The sequence below is a fragment of the Orcinus orca genome, chromosome 12 (assembly GCF_937001465.1).
Source record: "Orcinus orca chromosome 12, mOrcOrc1.1, whole genome shotgun sequence".
Classification (NCBI taxonomy): Eukaryota; Metazoa; Chordata; class Mammalia; order Artiodactyla; family Delphinidae; genus Orcinus; species Orcinus orca.
The window spans coordinates 36,299,204-36,323,905 of NC_064570.1; the positions used below are offsets into that span (position 1 = coordinate 36,299,204).

Sequence of the window (24,702 nt, forward strand, 5' to 3'; positions counted from 1 at the left end):
AGATAAACCCAGGAACACAAAAAGTTTTGTTTTAAATCACCCCTCCATAAGAAGATACCAACACATTATTATGCATTTGAGCAATAAACATACGAAAAATCCTTCAAAATCAGTATTTGTTTCTATGAAAAACTTGAGGAGTAAAAGAGAGAGAGAGCGGGAAAGGAGAGGTGAGAGGGTGGGGTTTTAAACAATATCATATGCTTAACCTAAAGCATAATTATTGTAATCACAAGTTGGTTAAAAAATTAGCAGAATAGGGATATGTTTAAAGGCCTCAGCAGTTCTCTCTACAGCACATTTATTTAAATTAATTATAGAGTGAAGCAAGTATGCCAAAATATAAGAAATCTGAAAAAGAAGACAGAACGTTCAGGTCTTGAGAATTTCCTAGAAGCAGCCTATTAGTTTTATCAGTTTATAAAGTTTGATAATCCTTGAGGTGACACTGCACAAATTTCTGTGTGTGTGTGTGTGTGTGTGGGAGAGAGAGAGAGAGAGAGAGAGAGAGAGAGAGAGAGAGAAAGAAATAGAAATGGTCAACATCAAAATAGCCTGTTGTGTACATTGACTTTAATTCAGTACATTACCAAATTATGCCCACAAAGGAACAATCATTTTAAAATATGTCTATGAAAATGTGGAAAAATAGTGTAGGCATGGAACTTGACAAGTACAAGGTATTGGACCTAGTTTTAATACAGATATGTATATACACACACATTCACACCCCTACACATATACACTTCAGTAACTATGATTCTTCTCATTTGTTTAGTTTCATTAGTGCCCTTTTGGGCATTGAGATTTTTAACAATTATAGCATCTGAAGGATGAAGGAATTATACTGCTTGGGTCACGGATGAAAATTGGTGCATATGGTGAGCCTTCATCTTCTGAAAAGTGGCCTTGCTTGTTGGTACAGATGGGACCTTCAGTTATTCACACCAAGTCTCAGAAGAGGGCATGGAGGGAGATTCAGGTACAAAGACAGTCCAAGCAATGCTCAGGAGATGCATGCTCAGACAGTTCTGAGGATAACTGGTTCTAATTAAAATACTTTCTTCCAAGAACCATTAAGAAGATCAGAGTTATGATATAGATGTTTATAGTCTATGAAAGTGACCATTTTGTAAAAGCAGCAATCTGTATAAGGAAAGGACAGGATACCATGTCGGGAATGCACCGGAGCTAGAGGCATTGTGGCCTGCACAGAACACAGGAGAAGAGATGGCAAAAGGGTCCTCTTGGCAGTTTTCAAGAAGTGACCCTCAGACAGGTGTATAATTCTGTGTAGCTCCTACCCGGACCAGCGTAGTCAGATGAAATCATCTGCATTTACCAGTGCATTCCTGTCCGTGATCGTTTTCTCTGTTTTTTACAAAGGCAATAGATAGGAAATACAAATAAACCTGGGGATTAAAAAAAAAAAAAAGATTAAAGCTAATTAAGAGGACAGGCTTTTAGTATCATAGATTTGAAAATTTTCTATTTTCAAATTTTTATTTTGCAAGCTATTTATAAATAATCATTATTTAGTAATACATGAAAATGAAAAGAGGGAAGATACTTATGCTATGAAATGTACTTAGTTCTTCAAGATTTCATTCTTTATTATTTTTCTTCAGCTCCTTCTCCCCCTTTTAATGAAGTCTGTGACACCAGTTTGGATATGAATGTTTTTTATCAAAATATCAAAACTTAAATCTTCTTTATTATCCCTAGTCATATCACTTGCACACTGATATTCATGCTTTGGTTTCAGGCCATATAGCATGTTACTTAAGAAAATGGGCAGTGGAGCAAATGTCAGCTTTGATTCCCAGTTCTACCACTTGTGAGGTCCTAGTAAAGCCTTAATTTCCTCAACTGTAAAATGCAGATAATAATAGTATTTACTTCATAAAGCCTCATTCACTGTAAGAACTTAAATGTTAGTTACCTTATAATTCTATCTGTCCTGCACATGCAAATTACTTGCTAAACAGAACTTTACATATAAAAATCAATTTACTTAGGAAAAAAGAGAAATCCCATCTACTATGTGGAACAATCATCAAAGCAGCCTTTAGCTCTAGTGTTTAATTTTAAATCCTCTACAGCAATGGTTCTCAAAGTGGGATCCTTGGACCATCTGCATCAGCATCGCCTAACTTTTTAGAACTAGGCCCCTACACTGAATCAGAAACTGTGAGTAGGAACCAGGAACCTGTTTTTTAACCAACCCTCAAGGTTCTTATAAAGCACTCCAGAGTCTGAGAACCATTGTTCGAAAATACATATTTTAATATACTTGTATGAATAAAACTGTATTTATCACTGATACATTTTCTATTTGTTAGTGCTCAAGTATATGCTGGGTACGTGTTCCTATCCACATCAAAAGCATCTTTTTGACCCAGGGAACCCTTTTACTAGAACTAACCGAAGACCCAAAGGTGTAACAGAGCCTCTTTTCTTCAATGTTCCAACCTGAACTCAGAATTGGAAAATCTGGGTTCTCGTCTTCTGGAATCTTTTGCTAAGATACTAGTTACATTAACTTTTGTATTAAAAGGGGACTAATAATGCTTTATAAGAAACATGAATCAAAGCGTTCATGGACTGAGAAAGTGTCACACAAATACACCCTGTATGAAACACGCTCCTCTGAATCTATAAATCATGTGCTGATTGCTTATTTCGAGCAAGCATGGAACAGGTACCATCTACACTTAATACTGACTCACTATTACATTTACACTCATATTCTCTCTGTGGCACTCAGAGAATTCTCATCTCAGATACATTAAGTATTTCTTACCGATTACAACTGCTATGGCCCCTAGTGCTAATCCCAAGACCAGAATTAGAGGTGCAATGAATAATTTTCCAGCTGGAAAACAAAAGGCAAACCATTTAGAGAGTCTTAAACTAAAACTAAAAACAATTTCAGCAATGCTTTTTAATATCACAATGTATGTTATTTTTTAAGGAGTCATTAAAATTAAGGCAATATTTCTCTAAGGAAATGTATCAGGTGTAGAACAAATACACATATGTAAGTTCAGTAACTTCACTCAAGTCCTGGGCACACGTGTCATACATCACATAACTCATCCTTTACAAGCAAGAAAATACCAAAGCTACTGTTCACTTTATTCCACCAGGACCATTCATCTTTGTGTTTTACCTTTAGATCTCTTCCATTTTAAATTTTTTAAATTCTGAAAGATTAAGAAAGGAGTGACATTCTGAGCTGGCAGGAGAAAATCTAATTAGCTCACAAAATGGAGAGCCAGTAGGTGCTACAGAGGGCTGTGCCCAAGTCCACATCTGAAAATGTGATTTATTTATTTCCTGGGTCCAAAATAATCTAACTATATGAACACCTAATACACTGAATTACAAATAGGATGTTTCAATACCATTGTTAGAAAAAATTCCCAATAAACATACAATATATTGAAGGTTTTTCAAATGAATCATTTTAACAAACTTAGAAAGGAAGCACTTATAAGGATGCCAAATGGCATCAACCAGCACTTTTTTTTCTAAATGAATAACTCAGCAGTGATTACAATAAACTCTAGTTATAGCACAGAATTCACAACTGGAATCCTACTAGCGTTAAAAGGCAGTAGCACAAAAATAGAGGCTAGTAGTTAATATCTTGTCATTACATAGTAATCTTGATCTTAAGACATGTGACAGCAATAGCTGTACAACCCAAACACAACAAGAGAAGAGGAAGGAATGGAGGGACTTTGCAGTAGACTCCCTTAGCTGTTGAAAATAAAGCAGCAACACCATTCTATAAATAAGGACAGTAATTTGGAATAACCAATTACATTAAAAAACAGAAACATAATGCAGCCATCTGTTGGAAATTTGTCAGAAAAATATTAACTTCTTTATTCTTAAGAAAGGGGCTTTGGAACCACAGAAAAAACATAGATTAAAAAATACAGTTTTTAATATCTAATTTTGAAAAAACTGCCATTCAATTGACACAATGTCTAACCATGGGGTTTACTTACATTTTTCACCAATGACAGAATCAATCAAGTAATACTAAATCGCATTGAACAATTACATTTTGTACATTCTTAAAGCTACACTTGAGTTTATACTATATTGATTTGCATATTGTAAAAGAATCTGGTTTTTTTCCTACACATGTAGCTCAGTGTGCTCATTCATGTTTCCTTTTTAAGTAATTATCAATATATTTTCATAATAGTGATGAAACATGACTGCAAAGTAACAGCACTATTTTTTTTTTTATTTTCAAATATCACAGAACTCAAATAACCAGATATGTGCTCTTTCTCTTTGGGAAGTAATAAACTCATTACAATCATGCAATCAATGTTCAGTACACGTTAAGTCTACCTTTGAAACTGTCTTGAGGACATTTAAGCACAGATTCTCTAATTCCTAGATCAATAATAATTCTTTTAAAATACCATTCTCAATAGCTGAAATAGTATTCTATTATATCCATATATTCTAGCTTATTTAAATATTTTAGTATTTATTTTTTGTTCCCTTTTCTGCTATTTAAAATTATACTTGCAAATAAACCATTGTCAACCTAGATGTTTTATCATGTTTTAAAATATCCTTCACATTATTATCAAATTTCTTTGTAAAAGAATTGGCACAAAATTTCCAGTTCGTTCAATAGAGTATGGATGTCCAGCATAGAGTATTAACTCGACAAAATATTTGCTAATCAATATCCAGAAAAAAATTTCATTTTTTACATTTCTCTGACTACTAATAACACTTTATCTTTTAAAACATGTTTATTGGCTATCTGTATTTCTTCAATTCTGGTTCCAGACTTCTTTTCTTTTTGAAAAATGTGATATTTATTTTTGAAGGGGGGGCCTCCATTGCTTTTGTTCATATAAATTATTTGCCAACTAGAAATCAGTTAAGGACCTGTATGTTCTTTATTATTATATGTTTTAATGTAATATTTTCAATATTTGTATGGAATTATATGAGAACAAAGCATTCTTTCTGTCACTTTTATTCCCAACACCATTCACTGAATAACCTACCTACTCCCTACCAGGGAGATACCTGCATGTCAGAGGCTGCTAATTACCCTCAAATCGCTGTTCTCCCTTATTCTCTAGAGGCAGAACCTCTGATCTGTGGCTGGGCAGATGGTCACATGACCATCCTTGTTTTCCAACCTCCAGCTGTGAGAGGAGGGCAGGCCCTTTCTCTGTCTCTGTCCAAGGACATCTGCAGGCTGTGGTCCCAAACTGAGGAGCAAACTGGGTTCCATCATGCAAGGATGGAGGGCAGGAGGGCTTTGCTGTCATCCATCTACTCTCTTCCATGGCAGGGAGAAGGTAACCTTGGGACTTACAGAGTAACACCTTTTCCTACCTTTTGTAGGGATGAGATGTTTGAAATTAAATTGCTCTTTTTATTTAAAAACATTGCTTACAAAATCATTCTGTCTGATTTTGTAAAATGTAATGGGTAACATGAATTATTGTATTTTTTCCTTGTTTGTCCACAGGAAAAAAGTCCACATTTCCCTGCTATACTTGGAGTGATGGTCCAACAGCAGTTCGAGGCGGCTGTGCTGGAGGTGCAAAAATATGTGTAGGAGGGAGAGCTTATCATAGGGCCAGCTGCTCCCTCCTTTGTCAGGTTCATCCTGACACACACGAGTACACACACATACACAGAAAAGAAAATGGACCCAAAAGAAAACCATTTATAGAAAGCTGACCATAAAATTAAAAATAAAAACAGAGAAGACTGTACAAAGAAAATATTTCCCTGCTGACAATGTTTATGGGCTGTCCATTCTACAGGCTGTTAAATATCTTGACTCTATTTTATGACCTGGAAAGAGAATTCTAGTGGCATCTAGGCAAATGGTGAAAGGACTCAAAGAGAATGCACCCAAAATATTATTGAACAAATAGGGCAGGAAATGACTTTCCTTATTTAAGAATGACTAAACAGAAAAACGAAAAGGAAAAAAAAAAGCATGGTCAAATCAAAGATTATTTAAAACAAAGATGAAAGGAAACACTTTGCCACAAAATGGCATTGAAGTAGGAAAGGAAAGGACTAACAGTGCAGGAAATGTAAGGATTTTGGTTTTTAGGTTGCTTTCTGTACGTACAGACTTACAAATAGGTTACAGCTCAAAACTTAATTTTGCAGTTAGTTTTCTCATGGTAATATTGTTATAAATAGTGGTTAGATTCCCTAGCTATCCCTCTAAAGTCTGTTTAACTAGTAAGTATATATTGGTTATATAAATATAATATATACTGTTATAAGCAACTAAACAGAAAAGCACTGAAAATCATTAAAACCAATCTTGACTATATTGAATGCTGTTGGTTGTGGGAAATTATGTTTAATTAAAGCTCAGTAAGGGTGTTTTTATAGATATCATATAAGATTTTAGAAAATGATGGCACTGGCTTCCCCATGATAAAATGAAATTTTAAATATATGTTCTATTGTTTACCTTACAGAAGTATATTATTACCATCAGCTTTGTTCTGATTAGCCTGACATGATTCTAGCGAGGACAGCAGTTTACAACAGTAATGAAGTGATGGAGGGCTTAAGAGTGATATAAAGATAGTCTCACAAAGTAACCAGGCACAAGTAAGTAGAAAGCAAGAAACGTAGACAATGTTAAAAAGTACTGTGTATACATGAGAAAGACTGCCAGAGAAAGAAATAATGGAGTTCTGCATGATGAAAAAGAAAGAAATCTCACAGTAGGTATATTCCAGAGGAGTAGGGAGCCATTGGAAGAACTATTAGGCCAGAAGAACACTGCATCACTCAGAGGTGGTGACAGTAGGCCAGAGCAGGAATCCGTGTTTATCTTTGCATATTTGTATATGAGACTGTGTGTTGTTGAGGACGAAGAAAGGGGTAAAAAATTCAATCCATAAAAGCACTGCACTTGGATATTTAAACTTGGGTTTGTATGCAATGAGGACATTTGATGCTCATTTAATTAACTGTTAGCTATTAATATTAACTACTAATACAACAGAAAATACATACAAATATATACAATGGCTTATCAACTATATAGGTACAATGGAACTCCATTACAAGACTCTGAAACATAGGGATTTTTAAAATTGCACTGTTTGTCTTCCATGGATGAATAGAGGATATGCCTAAGACCCACTGCTAGGTACTGTCACTACAAAAAAAATGTGACATTGTCCCCTTTCATCAAGTGGCTCACAATAGGCTTTCAGAAGACTAATGACTTCATATTTCTGCAGTGTAATAAATTATTTGTTTTTTGAACAAAATCTGCTTGCTCATGTAAGCAGTGCCCTGCTAACAAACAAGTTTTTTATTTTAAACTCAAAGGGAGAGAAAACATTCTTCCTCCTATTTTGAGCTAAAGGCTCTACTAGAATACCTGGCAGGTGCTGAGATTTGTCATGGCTATTCTATTACATTCCTAAGTTCTATCATCATCACTGCTTCCTTCCTGGGGAAGATTGTATAAGTCACGTCAGACACTCACCACAGACTGACCCTCGCACTAGTCTCCTTAGATGAGGTCTCTCTGGGAGGTAGCGGTATTTGCATCCAAATATACTGAGGTTTGATGTGTGGTCTCCAAAGAAACGGAGCTGGCGGTATCTCTCCCCACATCGATAACAAAAATTAGTGTTACATTGTGAACAGGTCATATGGTCACACCCTTCCGTTCTCTGGATGTGGATCTGTACCAGCGAAAGAGTGAAAGAAAAAAAAGGTTACTAAATTTTTTATAAAGTAGAATCTGGCAAATGTATGGAATAACAGTTACTAGTTTCACCCAAATAAAAGCCTTACAAAGCATTCCTGAGGCTGTAAGTTTGCTTATTATCATGCTCTCCCAGGCCACCTTTGTATCAAACATTTTAAACATGTGTAAAGCTCAATAACATTTTAGGTGCTCAAGCTGTTGACTTATTTTGAATAATACAGATATAAACAAACACATCCCAAAGAAAACTCACTTATCTTTCCAGACATGCATCGAACTCAATGATTAGGAGGCAATTTAAAATGCTGTGAAGGTGAGAAATGCAAATCAAAACTACAAGGAGGTATCACCTCACACCGGTTAGAATGGGCATCATCAGAAAATCTACAAACAACAAATGCTGGAGAGGGTGTGGAGAAAAGGGAACCCTCCTGCACTGTTGGTGGGAATGTAAATTCATACAGCCACTATGGAGAACAGTATGGAGGTTCCTTAAAAAACTAAAAATAGAACTACCATACGACCCAGCAATCCCACTCCTGGGCATATACCCAGAGAAAACCATAATTCAAAAAGACACATGCACCCCAATGTTCACTGCAGCACTATTTACAACAGCCAGGTCATGGAAGCAACCTAAATGCCCATTGACAGACGAATGGATAAAGAACTTGTGGTACATATACAAAATGGAATATTACTCAGCCATAAAAAAGGAACAAAATTGGGTCATTTGTAGAGACATGGATGGACCTAGAGACTGTCATACAGAGTGAAGTAAGTCAGAAAGAGAAAAACAAATATCATATATTAATGCATATATGTGGAATCTATAAAAAATGGTACAGGTGAACTGGTTTGCAAGGCAGAAATAGAGACACAGATGTAGAGAACAAACGTATGGACACCAAGGGGGAAAAGCCAGGGCGGGGGGTGGTTGGTGGTGGTGGTCGCATGAATTAGGAGATTGGGATGGACATATATACACTAATATGTATAAAATAGATAACTAATAAGAACCTGCTGTATAAAAAAATTAAAATTCAAATTAAAAAAATGCTGTGAAGGTATGTTTTGTTGATGCTATGATCAGCAAGAACGAGGTGGCTTGGGGAGTAAGAAGAGATGAAGAGGGTTCCTTAAAAGAAAGGATTATGTAAAATTTTTGTAAATAAATGTCAAGGAAAAGAAATCCTGTTGTGGAAGGAAATGATAGCAGGTGTAAGTGTATTTGCAGTACCATTTTAGTTTCCAGCTCTAATTTCATTTGCAAATGCTTGTACAGGACTGTGTATACAATGCTACCTGTGCAACTAAGCACCTCCCTCTGTTGTTGCTGTCAAGTTACAGGTAAGTATGGAGGTTACTTCTTATCTCCCAAGCTACAATTTAGATGATATTACTTACATGAGAATAAAAATGTGATAATATACATACAGTGACTAAAACATTTTGGGGGCACATATTGAGTCAGATCAGTATAATATTGGTTCCATCTATCCCTTCCCCTTCACCCACCTAAAAATGTGAGAAACTAAATACCAGGGCAATGCAACTGACACTCCCTGATTGCCAGGTGATCTCCTTTCTCACTTCTTCAATTGGGTGATTCTTAGGCTGATGCTAGACTAGAGTACCTTCCTGGATAGGTGAGGGCTAGCTTGTGGTTAAGGGCATATAAGCATCTGTGGTCAAGGGTAACTACCAATCAATATTTGGTCAGTAGAAGCAAAATTTGTTTTTTCTGCTATTGGCCACCTCATCTTTTTCAATTACGTTGAATTCTTTTACCTGACAGTCCAGTGAGAGTCGACCCAGGTTTTGTGGGGCCTGAAGGTTATCTAATTGGGGGGCCCTCTTAAAGGAGAAGCATGTAAATTACAAATGCAAATTAGATACAAGGCCTAAGGAGACCTGAGCAGGTGAAGGTCTCTGCAGCTTGAGTTCTTTAGCTTCCTGGTAATTTCTCCCTTAGTCTCCCCATTGCACCTGTTTCTGTGAATGATTCTGAAGAACAATTCCTATGACCACATCCATTTAGCACAGCAGATGGCATTAAGGAATGAGGTAGGCTAAAGCCCTACTAAAACTTTGAACTATTTCTCATCCTTTAAACTACGTGAGCACTAGGAGAAAATGTGTTCAGAGACAGCAGCTGAGCACCCAAAATAAAGGCTACTTAATCATATGCTCAACTTTTTGACTGTATACTGTAATTGCTCTTAATATGGAGGTAATTAAAACTTAACAGATTTCCTGGCCACATAGCATAGTGTTGTATCTGACCTGTAAAGGGAAAAGGACTAATATTTGTTTAGAGCCTACTAAATGCCAAGCACTGTACCTAGCTTAGCGCCTTTAAGCCTCATGACCACACCATGAGACTGGCATGCTTATTCATAACCAGAGCTCAGAAAAGTAATCTGCTTGAATGAATGGAGAAAGTATTTTGATTCTTGTCTGTTTCTTTATTATGCTAAGCAGCCTCTTATTATAAACTTTAAGATAAAACCAGAGGGTCAATTGTATTCTTTGCTAACTGACAGAGTAGTCATGTCTGCCCTTCTGTACGAGACATGTTCGAGTCTTTCTGCTTGTTTTAGCCGCTCTCTGGGTCAGTTCACATTCTTCCTTTAAAATAATGTCAAAAATTTTTCTGACAAGAAACTTGCTCTAATAAGTTAAACTTGTCACTGACAGTTCATTTGCCTCAAAATTTCACATATCATTTTTACTGTCATTTTATATCTGCTTGTAATATTGTTTCATTGTGTTCTAAAATCTTTACATGGTATACTTATTATTTCATTTAAATAGTGAAGACTGCAATTTTTAGCCTCTTTTAACAGTCTTTCCTCATTTCTAAAATAATATTTGAAACACAGCAGGCAACTAAAATACTGTTAGTCCAAAAGTATTTCTGCACAAGAAGTGATAAATTCTAAGTTCTGACAATACTCTACTGGAACCTTGTACGTTGCAGGATTATATAGTTCTATAGATTAATTTGAATATTTTACTCACATAATGGCGATGATTTAATCATGAAAATGGTTTCATAATTTCCAACTATCAAGTACACAGTGCTTCCTTTAATACTATTGCAAATATATATTGATTATGTATGAATATTTTATAACTTCATGCTAAAAAAGAAATGAACTGACATAATGCAAGTTAACTTGTAACAGAAGACATTACTTTTCACATTTGCTAAGAAGCAAGTTGTAATTTTGAACTCCTAACACCCAGAGGTTAATAAATTTCATATGATAAACGACTTCCCTGAATATATCTTTAAAGGTCACACTTTGACAATGCCATTTTTGTTTTTAAAACATAGAGCCTTAAAAAGTAGGTTTAAATTACATTTATGTAAAGTCCATTTTATTTCTCAGTGAAGCTTTAAAAGTTTTTTTAATTATAGCTTCAAAATATTCATCAGATTAGCTCTGCTAAAAAACATACCAATCACCCAAGTGGCTGTAATTCAGCATCAAAATTCTGTTCTTGGGCTTCCCTGGTGGCGCAGTGGTTGAGAGTCCGCCTGCTGATGCAGGTGACACGGGTTCGTGCCCCGGTCCAGGAAGATCCCACATGCCGCGGAGCGGCTACGCCCGTGAGCCATGGCTGCTGAGCCTGCGCGTCCGGAGCCTGTGCTCCGCAACGGGAGAGGCCACAACAGTGAGAGGCCCACGTGCCGCAACAACAACAACAAAATTTTGTTCTTACTTAAGGGATGGAGACAGAGTAAGACAAATGAGATATCTCTAACCCATTAAACTGACGACCCATAAGCCACAAGCATCATTTGATTTGTTATCACTAAAAGGGTTTCTTCTCTCCATCTATACCAAATAAGGATGGCTGATATGTAAGGAGTTGAATATTTAAGCACTAAATGTCGCTTACATAGCTCTACATTTACAAGCCATGAGATAAAATGTTCAGGATATGCCAGATATTTCTTTAATATGAGATTGATATTAAGTCCACATAGTAGTAGACAGAAATGACAGCACGGATCGTTTTTGGGCCTATGACATTCTTTATAGTACATATCAACACCTGTAATAAGAGAGTAATCAATATATGTATCTGCCCTCTGCAAGTTGTTTACATTTAGTTTAATAAAATGCCCACAAATTATCTTAAAAAATAGAACTAGACCATTTAGGGGGAAGATGGCGGAAGAGTAAGACGCGAAGATCACCTTCCTCCCCACAGATACACCAGAAATACATCTACACGTGGAACAACTCCTACAGAACACCTACTGAACGCTGGCAGAACACCTCAGACCTCCCAAAAGGCAAGAAACCCCCCACGTACCTAGGTAGGGCAAAAGAAAAAAGAATAAACAGAGACAAAAGAATAGGGACGGGACCTGCACCAGTGGGAGGGAGCTGTGAAGGAGGAAAGGTTTCCACACACTAGGAAGCCCCTTGGCGGGCGGAGACTGCGGGTGGCGGAGGGGGGAAGCTTCGGAACCGCGGAGGAGAGCGCAGCAACAGAGGTGCGGAGGGCAAAGCAGGGAGATTCCCGCACAGAGGATCAGTGCCGACCAGCACTCACCAGCCCGAGAGGCTCTTCTGCTCACCCGCCGGGGCGGGTGGGGCTGGGAGCTGAGGCTCCGGCTTCGGTCAGAGCGCAGGGAGAGGACTGGGGTTGGCGGCGTGAACACAGCCTACAGGGGGTTAGTGCACCATGGCTAGCCGGGAGGGAGTCCGGGGAAAAGTCTGGACCTGCCGAAGAGGCAAGAGACTTTTTCTTCCCTCTTTGTTTCCTGGTGGGCGAGGAGAGGCGATTAAGAGCGCTGGTTAAAGGAGCTCCAGAGATGGGCGTGAGCCGCGGCTAACAGCGCAGACCCCATAGACAGGCATGAGACACTAAGGCTGCTGCTGCCGCCACCAAGAAGCCTGTGTCCGAGCACAGGTCAACTCCACACCCCCCTTCCGGGGAGCCTGTGCAGCTCGCCACTGCCAGGGTCCCGTGATCCAGGGACAACTTCCCCGGGAGAACGCACGGCGCGCCTCAGGCTGGTGCAACGTCAGTCGGCCTCTGCCACCGCAGGCTCGCCCCGCGCTCTGTGCCTCTCCCTCCCCCCGGCCTGAGTGAGCCAGAGCCCCCGAATCAGCGGCTCCTTTAACCCCATCCTGTCTGAGCGAAGAACAGACGCCCTCCGGCGACCTACACGTAGAGGCGGGGCCAAATCCAAAGCTGAGCCCCTGGGAGCTGTGAGAATAAAGAGAAGAAAGGGAAATCTCTCCCAGCAGCCTCAGGAGCAGCGGATTAAAGCTCCACAATCAACTTGATGTACCCTGCATCTGTGGAATACCTGAATAGACAACGAATCATCCCAAATTAAGGAGGTGGACTTTAGGAGCAAGATCTATGATTTTTTCCCCTTTTCCTCTTTTTGTGAGTGTGTATGTGTATGCTTCTGTGTGAGATTTTGTCTGTATAGCTTTGCTTCCACCATTTGTCCTAGGGTTCTATCCGTCCATTTTTTTTTTCTCTTTTATTAAAAAATTTTTTTCTTAATAATTATTTTAATAAATTTATTTTATTTTCTTACTTTATTTTATTTTATCTCCTTTCTTTCTTTCTTTCTTTCTTTCTTTCTTTCTTTCTTTTCTTTCTTTCTTTCCTTCCTTCCTTCCTTCCCTCCTCCCTCCCTCCTTTCTTTCTCTCTCTCTCTCTCTTTCTTTCCTTCTTTCTTTCTTTCTACTTTTTCTCCCTTTTATTCTGACCATGTGGATGAAAGCCTCTTGGTGCTGCAGCCAGGAGTCAGTGCTGTGCCTCTGAGGTGGGAGAGCCAACTTCAGGACACTGGTCCACAACAGACCTCCAAGCTCCGCATAATATCAAATGGCGAAAATCTCCCAGAGATCTCCATCTCAACACCAGCACCCAGTTTCACTCAACGACCAGCAAGCTACAGTGCTGGACATCCTATGCCAAACAACTAGCAAGACAGGAACACAACCCCACCCATTAGCAGAGAGGCTGCCTAAAATCATAATAAGTCCACAGACACCCCAAAACACACCACCAGACGTGGACCTGCCCATCAGAAAGACAAGATCCAGCCTCATCCACCAGAACACAGGCACTAGTCCCCTCCACCAGGAAGCCTACACAGCCCACTGAACCAACTTTAGCCACTGGGGAGAGACACCAAAAACAGGAACTACGAACCTGCAGCCTACAAAAAGGAGACCCCAAACACAGTAAGGTAAGCAAAATGAGAAGACAGAAAAACACACAGCAAATGAAGGAGCAAGATAAAAACCCATCAGACCTAACAAATGAAGAGGAAATAGGCAGTCTACCTGAAAAAGAATTCAGAATAATGATAGTAAAGATGATCCAAAATCTTGGAAATAGAATAGACAAAATGCAAGAAACATTTAACAAGGACCTAGAAGAACTAAGGATGAAACAAGCAACGATGAACAACACAATAAATGAAATTAAAAATACACTAGATGGGATCAATAGCAGAATGACTGAGGCAGCAGAACGGATAAGTGACCTGGAAGATAAAATAACTACTGCAGAGCAGAATAAAGAAAAGAATGAAGAGAACTGAGGATAGTCTCAGAGACCTCTGGGACAACATTAAACGCACCAACATTCGAATTATAGGGGTTCCAGAAGAAGAAGAGAAAAAGAAAGGGACTGAGAAAATATTTGAAGAGATTATAGCTGAAAACTTCTCTAATATGGGAACAGAAATAGTTAATCAAGTCCAGGAAGCACAGAGGATCCCATACAGGATAAATCCAAGGAGAAATAAGCCAAGACACATATTAATCAAACTATCAAAAATTAAATACAAAGAAAGCATATTAAAAGCAGCAAGGGAAAAACAACAAATAACACACAAGGGAATCCCCATAAGCTTAACAGCTGATCTTTCAGCAGAAACTCTGCAAGCCAGAAGGGACTGGCAGGACATATTTAAAGTGATGAAGGAGAAAAACCTGCAACCAAGATTACTCTACCCAGCAAGGATCTCATTCAGATTTGATGGAGAAATTAAAACCTTTACAGACAAGCAAAAGCTGAGAGAGTTCAGCACCACCAAACCAGCTCTACAACAACTGCTAAAGGAACTTCTCTAGGCAAGAAACACGAGAAGGAAAGACCTACAATAATGAACCCAAAACAATTAAGAAAATGGGAATAGGAACATACATATCGATAATTACCTTAAACGTAAATGGACTAAATGCTCCCACCAAAAGACACAGACTCGGTGAATGGATACAAAAACAAGACCCATATATATGCTGTCTACAAGAGACCCACTTCAGACCTAGAGACACATACAGACTGAAAGTAAGGGGATGGAAAAAGATATTCCATGCAAATGGAAACCAAAAGAAAGCTGGAGTAGCAATTCTCATATCAGACAAAATAGATTTTAAAATAAAGACTATTAGAAGGGACAAAGAAGGACACTACATAATGATCAAGGGACCAATCCAAGAAGAAGATATAACAATTGTAAATATTTATGCACCCAACATAGGAGCACCTCAATACATAAGGCAAATACTAACAGCCATAAAAGGGGAAATCAACAGTAACACATTCATAGTAGGGGACTTTAACACCCCAGTTTCAGCAATGGACAGATCATCCAAAAGGAAAATAAATAAGGAAACACAAGCTTTAAATGATACATTAAACAAGATGGACTTAATTGATATTTATAGGACATTCCATCCAAAAACAACAGAATACACATTTTTCTCAAGTGCTCATGGAACATTCTCCAGGATAGATCATATCTTTGGTCACAAATCAAGCCTTGGTAAATTTAAGAAAATTGAAATTGTATCAGGTATCTTTTCCGACCACAATGCTATGAGACTAGATATCAATTACAGGAAAAGATCTGTAAAAAATACAAACACATGGAGGCTAAACAATACACTACTTAATAACGAAGTGATCACTGAAGAAATCAATGAGGAAATCAAAAAATACCTAGAAACAAATGACAATGGAGACACGACGACCCAAAACCTGTGGGATGTGGCAAAAACAGTTCTAAGAGGGAAGTTTGTAGCAATACAATCCTACCTTAAGAAACAGGAAACATCTTGAATAAACAACCTAAACTTGCACCTAAAGCAATTAGAGAAAGAAGAACAAAAAACCCCCAAAGTTAGCAGAAGGAAAGAAATCATAAAAATCAGATCAGAAATAAATGAAAAAGAAATGAAGGAAACAATAGCAAAGATCAATAAAACTAAAAGCTGGTTCTTTGAGAAGATAAACAAAATTGATAAACCATTAGCCAGACTCATCAAGAAAAAAAGGGAGAAGACTCAAATCAATAAAATTAGAAATGAAACAGGAGAAGTAACAACTGACACTGCAGAAATACAAAAGATCATGAGAGATTACTACAAGCAACTCTATGCCAATAATATGGACAACCTGGAAGAAATAGACAAATTCTTAGAAATGCACAACCTGCCAAGACTGAATCAGGAAGAAATAGAAAATATGAACAGACCAATCACAAGCACTGAAATTGAAACTGTGATTAAAAATCTTCCAACAAACAAAAGCCCAGGACCAGATGGATTCACAGGCGAATTAGAGAAGAGCTAACACCTATCCTTCTCAAACTCTTCCAAAATATAGCAGAGGGAGGAACACTCCCAAACTCATTCTACCAGGCCACCATCACCCTGATACCAAAACCAGACAAAGATGTCACAAAGAAAGAAAACTGCAGGCCAATATCACTGATGAACATAGATGCAAAAATCCTCAACCAAATACTAGCAAACAGAATCCAACAGCACATTAAAAGGATCATACACCATGATCAAGTGGGGATTATTCCAGGAATGCAAGCATTCTTCAATATACGCAAATCAATCAACGTGATACACCATATTAACAAATTGAAGGAGAAAAACCATATGATCATCTCAATAGATGCAGAGAAAGCTTTCGACAAAATTCAACACCCATTTATGATAAAAACCCTGCAGAAAGTAGGCATCGAGGGAACTTTCCTCAACATAATAAAGGCCATATATGACAAACCCAGAGCCAATACAGTCCTCAATGGTGAAAAACTGAAAGCATTTCCACTAAGATCAGGAACAAGACAAGGTTGCCCACTCTCACCACTCTTATTCAACATAGTTTTGGAAGTTTTAGCCACAGCAATCAGAGAAGAAAAGGAAATAAAAGGAATCGAAATCGGAAAAGAAGAAGTAAAGCTGTCACTGTTTGCAGATGACATGATACTATACATAGAGGATTCTAAAGATGCTACCAGAAAACTACTAGAGCTAATCAATGAATTTGGTAAAGTAGCAGGATACAAAATTAATGCACAGAAATCTCTGGCATTCCTATACACTAATGATGAAAAATCTGAAAGTGAAATCAAGAAAACATTCCCATTTACCACTGTAACAAAAAGAATAAAATATCTAGGAATAAACCTACCTAAGGAGACAAAAGACCTGTATGCAGAAAACTGTAAGACACTGATGAAAGAAATTAAAGATGATACAAATAGATGGAGAGTTATACCATGTTCTTGGATTGGAAGAATCAACATTGTGAAAATGACTCTACTACCCAAAGAAATCTACAGATTCAATGCAATCCCTATCAAACTACCACTGGCATTTTTCACAGAACTAGAACAAAAAATTTCACAATTTGTATGGAAACACAAAAGACCCCGAATAGCCAAAGCAATCTTGAGAACAAAAAACGGAGTTGGAGGAATCAGGTTCCCTGACTTCAGACTATACTACAAAGCTACAGTAATCAAGACAGTATGGTACTGGCACAAAAACAGAAAGATAGATCAATGGAACAGGATAGAAAGCCCAGAGATAAACCCACGCACATATGGTCACCTTATCTTTGATAAAGGAGGGAGGAATGTACAGTGGAGAAAGGACAGCCTCTTCAATAAGTGGTGCTGGGAAAGCTGGACAGGTACATGTAAAAGTATGAGATTAGATCACTCCGTAACACTATACAGAAAAATAATCTCAAAATGGATTAAAGACCTAAATGTAAGGCCAGAAACTATCAACCTCTTAGAGGGAAACATAGGCAGAATACTCTGACATATGTCACAGCAAGATCCTTTTTGACACACCTCCTAGAGAAATGGAAATAAAAACAAAAATAAACAAATGGGACCTAATGAAACTTCAAAGCTTTTGCACAGCAAAGGAAACCATAAACAAGACCAAAAGCAACCCTCAGAATGGGAGAAAATATTTGCAAATGAAGCAACTGACAAAGGATTAATCTCCAAAATTTATAAGAGGCTCATGCAGCTCAGTAACAAAAAAAACAAACAACCCAATCCAAAAATGGGCAGAAGACCTAAATAGACAGTTCTCCAAAAAAGATATACGGACTGCCAACAAACACATGAAAGAATGCTCAACATCATTAATCATTAGAGAAATGCAAATCAAAACTACAATGAGATATCATCTCACACCAATCAGAATTGCCATCATCAAAAAATCTAGAAACAATAAATGCTGGAGAGGGTGTGGAGAAAAGGAACCCTCTTGCACTGCTGGTAGAAATGTGAATTGGTACATGCACTATGGAGAACGGTATGGAGGTTCCTTAAAAAGTACATATAGAACTACCATATGACCCAGCAATCCCACTACTGGGCATATACCCTGAGAAAACCATAATTTAAAAAGAGTCATGTACCAAAATGTTCATTGCAGCTCTATTTACAATAGCGCGGAGATGGAAACAACCTAAGTGTCCATCATCAGATGAATGGATAAAGAAGATGTGGCACATATATACAATGGAATATTACTCAGCCATAAAAAGAAATGAAATTGAGCTATTTGTAATGAGGTAGATGGACCTATAGTCTGTCATACAGAGTGAAGTAAGTCAGAAAGTGAAAGAGAAATACCATATGCTAACACATATATATGGAATTTAAGAAAAAAAAAATGTCATGAAGAACCTAGGGGTAAGACAGGAATAAAGACACAGACCTACTAGAGAATGGACTTGAGGATATGGGGAGGGGGAAGGGTAAGCTGTGAGAAAGCGAGAGAGTGGCATGGACGTATATACACTACCAAACGTAAAATAGATAGCTAGTGGGAAGCAGCTGCATAGCACAGGGAGATCAGCTCGGTGCTTTGTGACCACCTAGAGGTGTGGGATAGGGAGGGTGGGAGGGAGGGAGACGCAAGAGGGAAGAGATATGGGAACATATGTATATATGTAACTGATTCACTTCGTTATAAAGCAGAAACTAACACACCATTGTAAAGCAATTATACTCCAATAAAGATGTAAAAAAGAAAATAAAACAAAAAAAATAAAACTAGAATTCACCTTTCTATTTTCATACAGATTCTACTTAATTATAACGTGGAAGAATAACAATAAATGAACTGCTACATATCCAACCTATTTTATAACTAAATCAGTACACATCTGCCCACAAGTATTTATCTCCACTTTCACCAAGAATTGAAGGCTTATTTTATTCTTTAAGCAGGAAATGATAAGTAAATTAACTGTTATGTATTATTGTTCCCAACAAATAATTTATGTATAAAATTATTTTAATATATGTATTTGCCTCAATGGCTTTGATATGGGGGGAATTAATTAGAAGCAATAATTATGAGGAAAGTTTTAAAAAATCCCATGAGTAACTCTCAGTTCCTTACTTATCTCACTATACCAATTTTCCATAACACAGGGATTTTTTTTTAACATCTTTATTGCAGTATAATTACTTTACAATGTGTGTTAGTTTCTGCTGTATAACAAAGTGAATCATCTATACGTATACATATATCTCCATATCCCTCCCTCTTGCATCTCCCTCTCACCCTCGCTATCCCACACCTCTAGGTGATCACGAAGCACTGAGCTGATCTCCCTGTGCTATGCGGCTGCTTCCCACGAGCTATCTATTTTACATTTGGTAGTGTATATATGTCCATGCCACTCTCTCACTTCGTCCCAGCTTACCCTTCCCCCTCCCCATGTCCTCAAGTCTGATTCTCTACGTCTTTGTCTTTATTCCTGTCTTGCCCCTAGGCTCTTCAACACAGGGATTTTTAAAAAGCAAACATCTACACAAAGGCTTCAAAGACCTCATTAAAAATATGAACCTAGAATTGTTGTCCAATTACAAAATAATTAATATATGGGGGTAAAAATGAAACAATTCCAGAGATGCTAAGACTCCTCTGTTCCTTTTCTGGTGCCATGACTTAAGGAACCACTTCATTAAGTGAATGCGCAAGTCAAGAAAAGACAGTGTTACCACATACCAAAAAAGTTGTAAGAAATCTCAGCAAAAGAGCTGAAAAGCAATCAGTCCAATTTAGAACAGGAAGTCAGCTGGTTTCAAGAACACCTTCAAAAAAATAACAATGGAATATACACCAAGCAATAAAATTCCTGAGGAGCTAAATATTAAATAACATGAGAAATAAAGTGGTATTTCTATTCCCAATAAGGAAGAAAGAAAAACAGTAAGGACTTTCAGGAAAAACAAAACAAAATGAAAGGCATGTAAGTTCCAAATATGAGGCGTAAGAAACTACAGCATGATTAAGGAATTGACAGTGAGCAAAGATGCAAAAGGCATTTTTCCTAGAAGTTGTGATCTCATGGAAAAGGAAATGTAATCTTTGCTCCATAATTATATGTTCTTGATTATGTAAATACCCAATTGGTTTTCCCATTTTAGAATTATCCTTTAGAAATAACAGAAGTATTAAATATTACATTAGAATAGAATGTGAAGGTTATTAAATTTGACAATATGAAAACAAAGTTACAGCTTACAGAAAATGGGAAATAGAGAAGTGGAAAGAGTTGTAGGAGGGCTAGATCCTCCTATATCACCTAAAATTGTTAGACTATTGAACCAAGATTAGAGTATATTATTTAAAGGTAAAAGATAATCAAAAGAAGAGCTAAAATAATAATTATCAAAAATTAGAAGGAGAAGAAAGGGAAGGAATAGATAAGCAGAATGAATCCTCATCTTCATGTCAAACATGGTGGCCTCTATTATGGTAAACTATGTTGCAAAAAATATATAAGATGATTTCAAAATCATTTGGTGTCTCCTGCTATGTTAGCTTTTTAAAGCCAATACTCTAATTGTCCTCCAATGTCCTGGTTTTCTTAGTTATAGGAAATTTCATACATATTTCAGTCTCATGATTGATTTATGATGACAAATTCTTTGAAGAAGTGTAGAATACTGTCAGATTCTCATTCCTCACGGTAGAGTGTACTACAAATTAGCCCCTAATTTTCTTCCTTCTTCTTTACCGTACTTCCCTTAGCCCCACACCCCATGTTCTCAGAAATCTCCAGATGTCAGTTTTCCCCTCCTTCCCGTTCATCTTTCCCCTTTCCCCTCTGTGACTGCACAACTTAGCCAGCTAATAGCTCAGGTGTCTCCCCATCCTAATAAATCCTTCCTTTAATTCCACATGACCTTCTAGCCTATGATTACTCCCACCCTTCCATTTTAACCAAGCTTCTTAACAGAATATTTTCACTGCTTTTCTTACTCACCTCTCAATTCTTCCTCAGCTGACAGCAACCCCATGTTACTGCAGTCAAATATTCTACTGCTGAGCTATATACCGACAACCCCATGTTACTGCAACATCCAGATCAACTGTCTTTCTCCAGGAAACATTCATTCATTCACTCAATAAATATTTATTTGTCCATTGATAAAATCTGACATGGCTTCTGCCATTAAGGAGATTTTAGTCTAAGCTGTAGATAGACATAATCAATTCTGCAAATAAATAGACACTCATAAGCTATGAAGGAAAAGGATAAGGTATGAAGAGAATACTTAAGAAGCTTGATCTGGTCTAAGGGTCAGAAGAGGCTCCTCTAAGGAAGTGTCAGCTGATCTGAGAAATGAAGAATAAGTTAAGTTCACCCGTTAAGAAGACTTGGAGGTAGGGAGACCATTCCCAGCACAGCATATTCAAGGCACTGTATCCATGAAATGAGAAGCAAGCTGTACTTGCTTGAGTATTTCTCACTCTCTATTTTCAAACTCTTTAATTATATGTCTCTGCTCAAACCCTCTCCCAGTTGATAAGATCTGAAAGGGCCCAGATCATGTACATCTTGTTTGTTATTTTATTAAAGGGAGTTGCACTGATCCTGTCACATAGCATGTTCTCAATAAATATTAAAAGAACAAATGAGTATTATCCATGATCCTCTAATTGCCAAATCCAATGAACATGTTTTTAATTCTTATCTTATTGTATCTCTCAGTGTCATTTAATCAGTTGACCACTACTTCCCTCTGACCTTCGATACACTCTTGCTTCAGTGACACCTTTTTTCCAGGGGCTCCTCTTACCTCTCTTAGGTTCTTATTTCTTCACTTATCTTTTTTTTTTAAACATCTTTATTAGAGTATAATTGCTTTGCAATGGTTAGTTTCTGCTTTATAACAAAGTGAATCAATTATACATATACATATATTCCCATATCTCCTCCCTCTTGCATCTCCCTCCCACCCTCCCTATCCCACCCCTCTAGGTGGTCAGAAAGCACCGAGCTGATCTCCCTGTGCTATGCGGCTGCTTCCCACTAGCTACCTATTTTACATTTGGTAGTGTATATATGTCCACGCCACTCTCTCACTTCATCCCACTTACCCTTCCCCCTCCCCGTGTCCTCAAGTCCATTCTCTACATCTGCGTCCTTATTCTTGTCCTGCCCCTAGGTTCTTCAGAAGCATTTTTTTTTATTCCATATATATGTGTTAGCATACGGTATTTGTTTGTCTCTCTCTGACTTAACTTCACTCTGTATGACAGACTCTAGGTCTGTCCACCTTACTACAAATAACTCAATTTCGTTTCTTCACTTACCTCTTAATCCCATCCACGAATCACCACTTTGCACATACTCTTTGGGTGATCTCTTCCATACTCAAATGGCTTCAACTTCCCTCCACTGGATCTCATTTCCTAATTTCCACTGCAGACCTGGCTCCTGAGCTGCAGAGTCATGTAGCAACTGATTGGGGGTCATATGCACCTGTATGCCTTACAGCCATTTCAAAGTCAAATAAGCAAAACCAAACTCATAACCATTCCAAGGCTCCCTAGCCCAACAACAAGAAAACTCCATCTCCATGATTTTATCACAGTTTATGGTATCACCATCTATTTAGATACTCAAGCTAAATACCCTGTTGTTATCCTCTTCTCACTTCTCACCTCCAGCCACTGAACAAAATCAGACAGTTTTAGCCACAAGATATTTATCGAATACTTCTCTTCTCCAGCCTTTGACCATTACCTTAGCTCATACAATCACCATTTCCTTCTAGATGTCTACAACCACCTTCATATAATCAACAGCAACCAATGTAAAATATAAATTGGTTACCACCATTCCCTTGTTTATAACTTTTCAGTCTGGAGGATGAAATCCAAGTTTCTTAACATTGCATGCAAAGCCCAGGCTTCTGTTTGTTTCTACAGCCCCACCTTTCACCACTTCCTTCTGTGAACCCTACTCTAAGGGAACCACAAAGTGCTTGTGGCTCTGGTACACAGCACTCATTTCCTGGCTCTGTGCCCTGTTCTTTAAGTGTAATACTCCCACTCCTGGATACCTTTCATCATGCCAAATCCACCCAACAATCCTCAACAACTTAGCTCTCCCTGCTTTCCCCGAGATGAACGGAGATGTCCCCTTTACCATGAACTCTCTTATAATACTCTACGCAAAGCCCTGCTGAAGTGCAACAGTGTTTTATCGTCTTCCGTGTAACCACTGCATCTCCCCTTCTGTGGGTTTCAAGAGAAAAAGGACCATGCTGTACAGAGCACACAATGGATTCTCACTACAAGTACATATAAGGAGGAAAGAAAAATGACATTCATTCATTCAACCATTTTCTGTTTAGTACTAAACAGTGCCCAGAACTGCTCTAAAGGCACAAGGTACCTCAAGGATCAAAACAGATTAATATCCCCGCTCTCATGATGCAAAATATATCCACTATTTTAAATAGTGATAAGCAATATGGAGCTATGGAAAAAAATAAAGCCTATAAGGAGCATATTACCTATTGAGGTAGGGGAAAGTGATTACTGAGAAGCTGAATTTTGCTCAAAGACATGAAGGGAGAGAGCTGGGTGTGTAGATATCTGGGGAAAGAATATTTCAAAGGGTAGAGCAGGCATGGACATCCTGAGAAGGAAACATGCCTCATGGTTTTTTTTTTTTTTGCGGTACGCGGGCCTCTCACTGTTGTGGCCTCTCCCGTTGCAGAGCACAGGCTCCAGACGCGCAGGCTCAGCGGCCATGGCTCACGGGCCCAGCCTCTCCGCGGCATGCAGGATCTTCCCGGACCGGGGCACGAACCCATGTCCCCTGCATCGGCAGGCGGACTCTCAACCACTGCGCCACCAGGGAAGCCCATGCTTCATGTTTTTAAAGCACAGCCAGGAGGGCAGTGTGGCTGGAGGAGGGTGAAGGAAGTAGGAGATGAGGTCGGAGGAATAATGGGGTGCGGGCGTGAGCAGAGTGTGATGGGGCACATGGTCACTGTAGGGACTAGCTTTTGCTTTGTGTGAGATGGGAGCCATGGAGGATTTTGAGCAGAGGGGTACGTAATCTGCCTTAGGTTTAGCAGTCTTGTTCTGGCTGCTGGGCTGCTGGGTTAGGAACATTGTGAAGAGTAAGAATCCAGTCAGGAGGCTATTGCAAAAATCTTAGAGGGAGAAAGATGATGATGTCCTGTACCAGATTAGTGACAGCAAGGGTGCTGAGATGTTGTCAAATTCCACATACATTTCGATGGTACAATCTACAAAAGTTAATGACTGACAGTATGTGTGGGTGTGAGAGAAAGAGGT

At 38.3% G+C, this 24,702-nt stretch overlaps 1 protein-coding gene across 2 annotated transcripts in view; it reads right to left on the reverse strand.

Moving 5' to 3' along the window:
• Window positions 1-556: 556 nt before the first annotated feature.
• The window catches only part of RNF217 (ring finger protein 217), a 128,185-nt gene continuing 104,039 nt past the window's right edge, over window positions 557-24,702 (reverse strand). Inside the window, exons 4-6 of one of the 2 annotated variants that reach the window (XM_004263860.4) lie at window positions 7,532-7,733; window positions 2,804-2,875; window positions 557-1,412 (exon numbers count right to left, since the gene is read on the reverse strand). In XM_004263860.4, the coding sequence (XP_004263908.1) occupies window positions 1,339-1,412; window positions 2,804-2,875; window positions 7,532-7,733 (348 nt within the window). In that variant the 3' untranslated portion in view covers window positions 557-1,338. The remainder of the gene's footprint in view (window positions 1,413-2,803; window positions 2,876-7,531; window positions 7,734-24,702) is intronic. The other variant, XM_033407898.2, reaches the window with a different exon arrangement.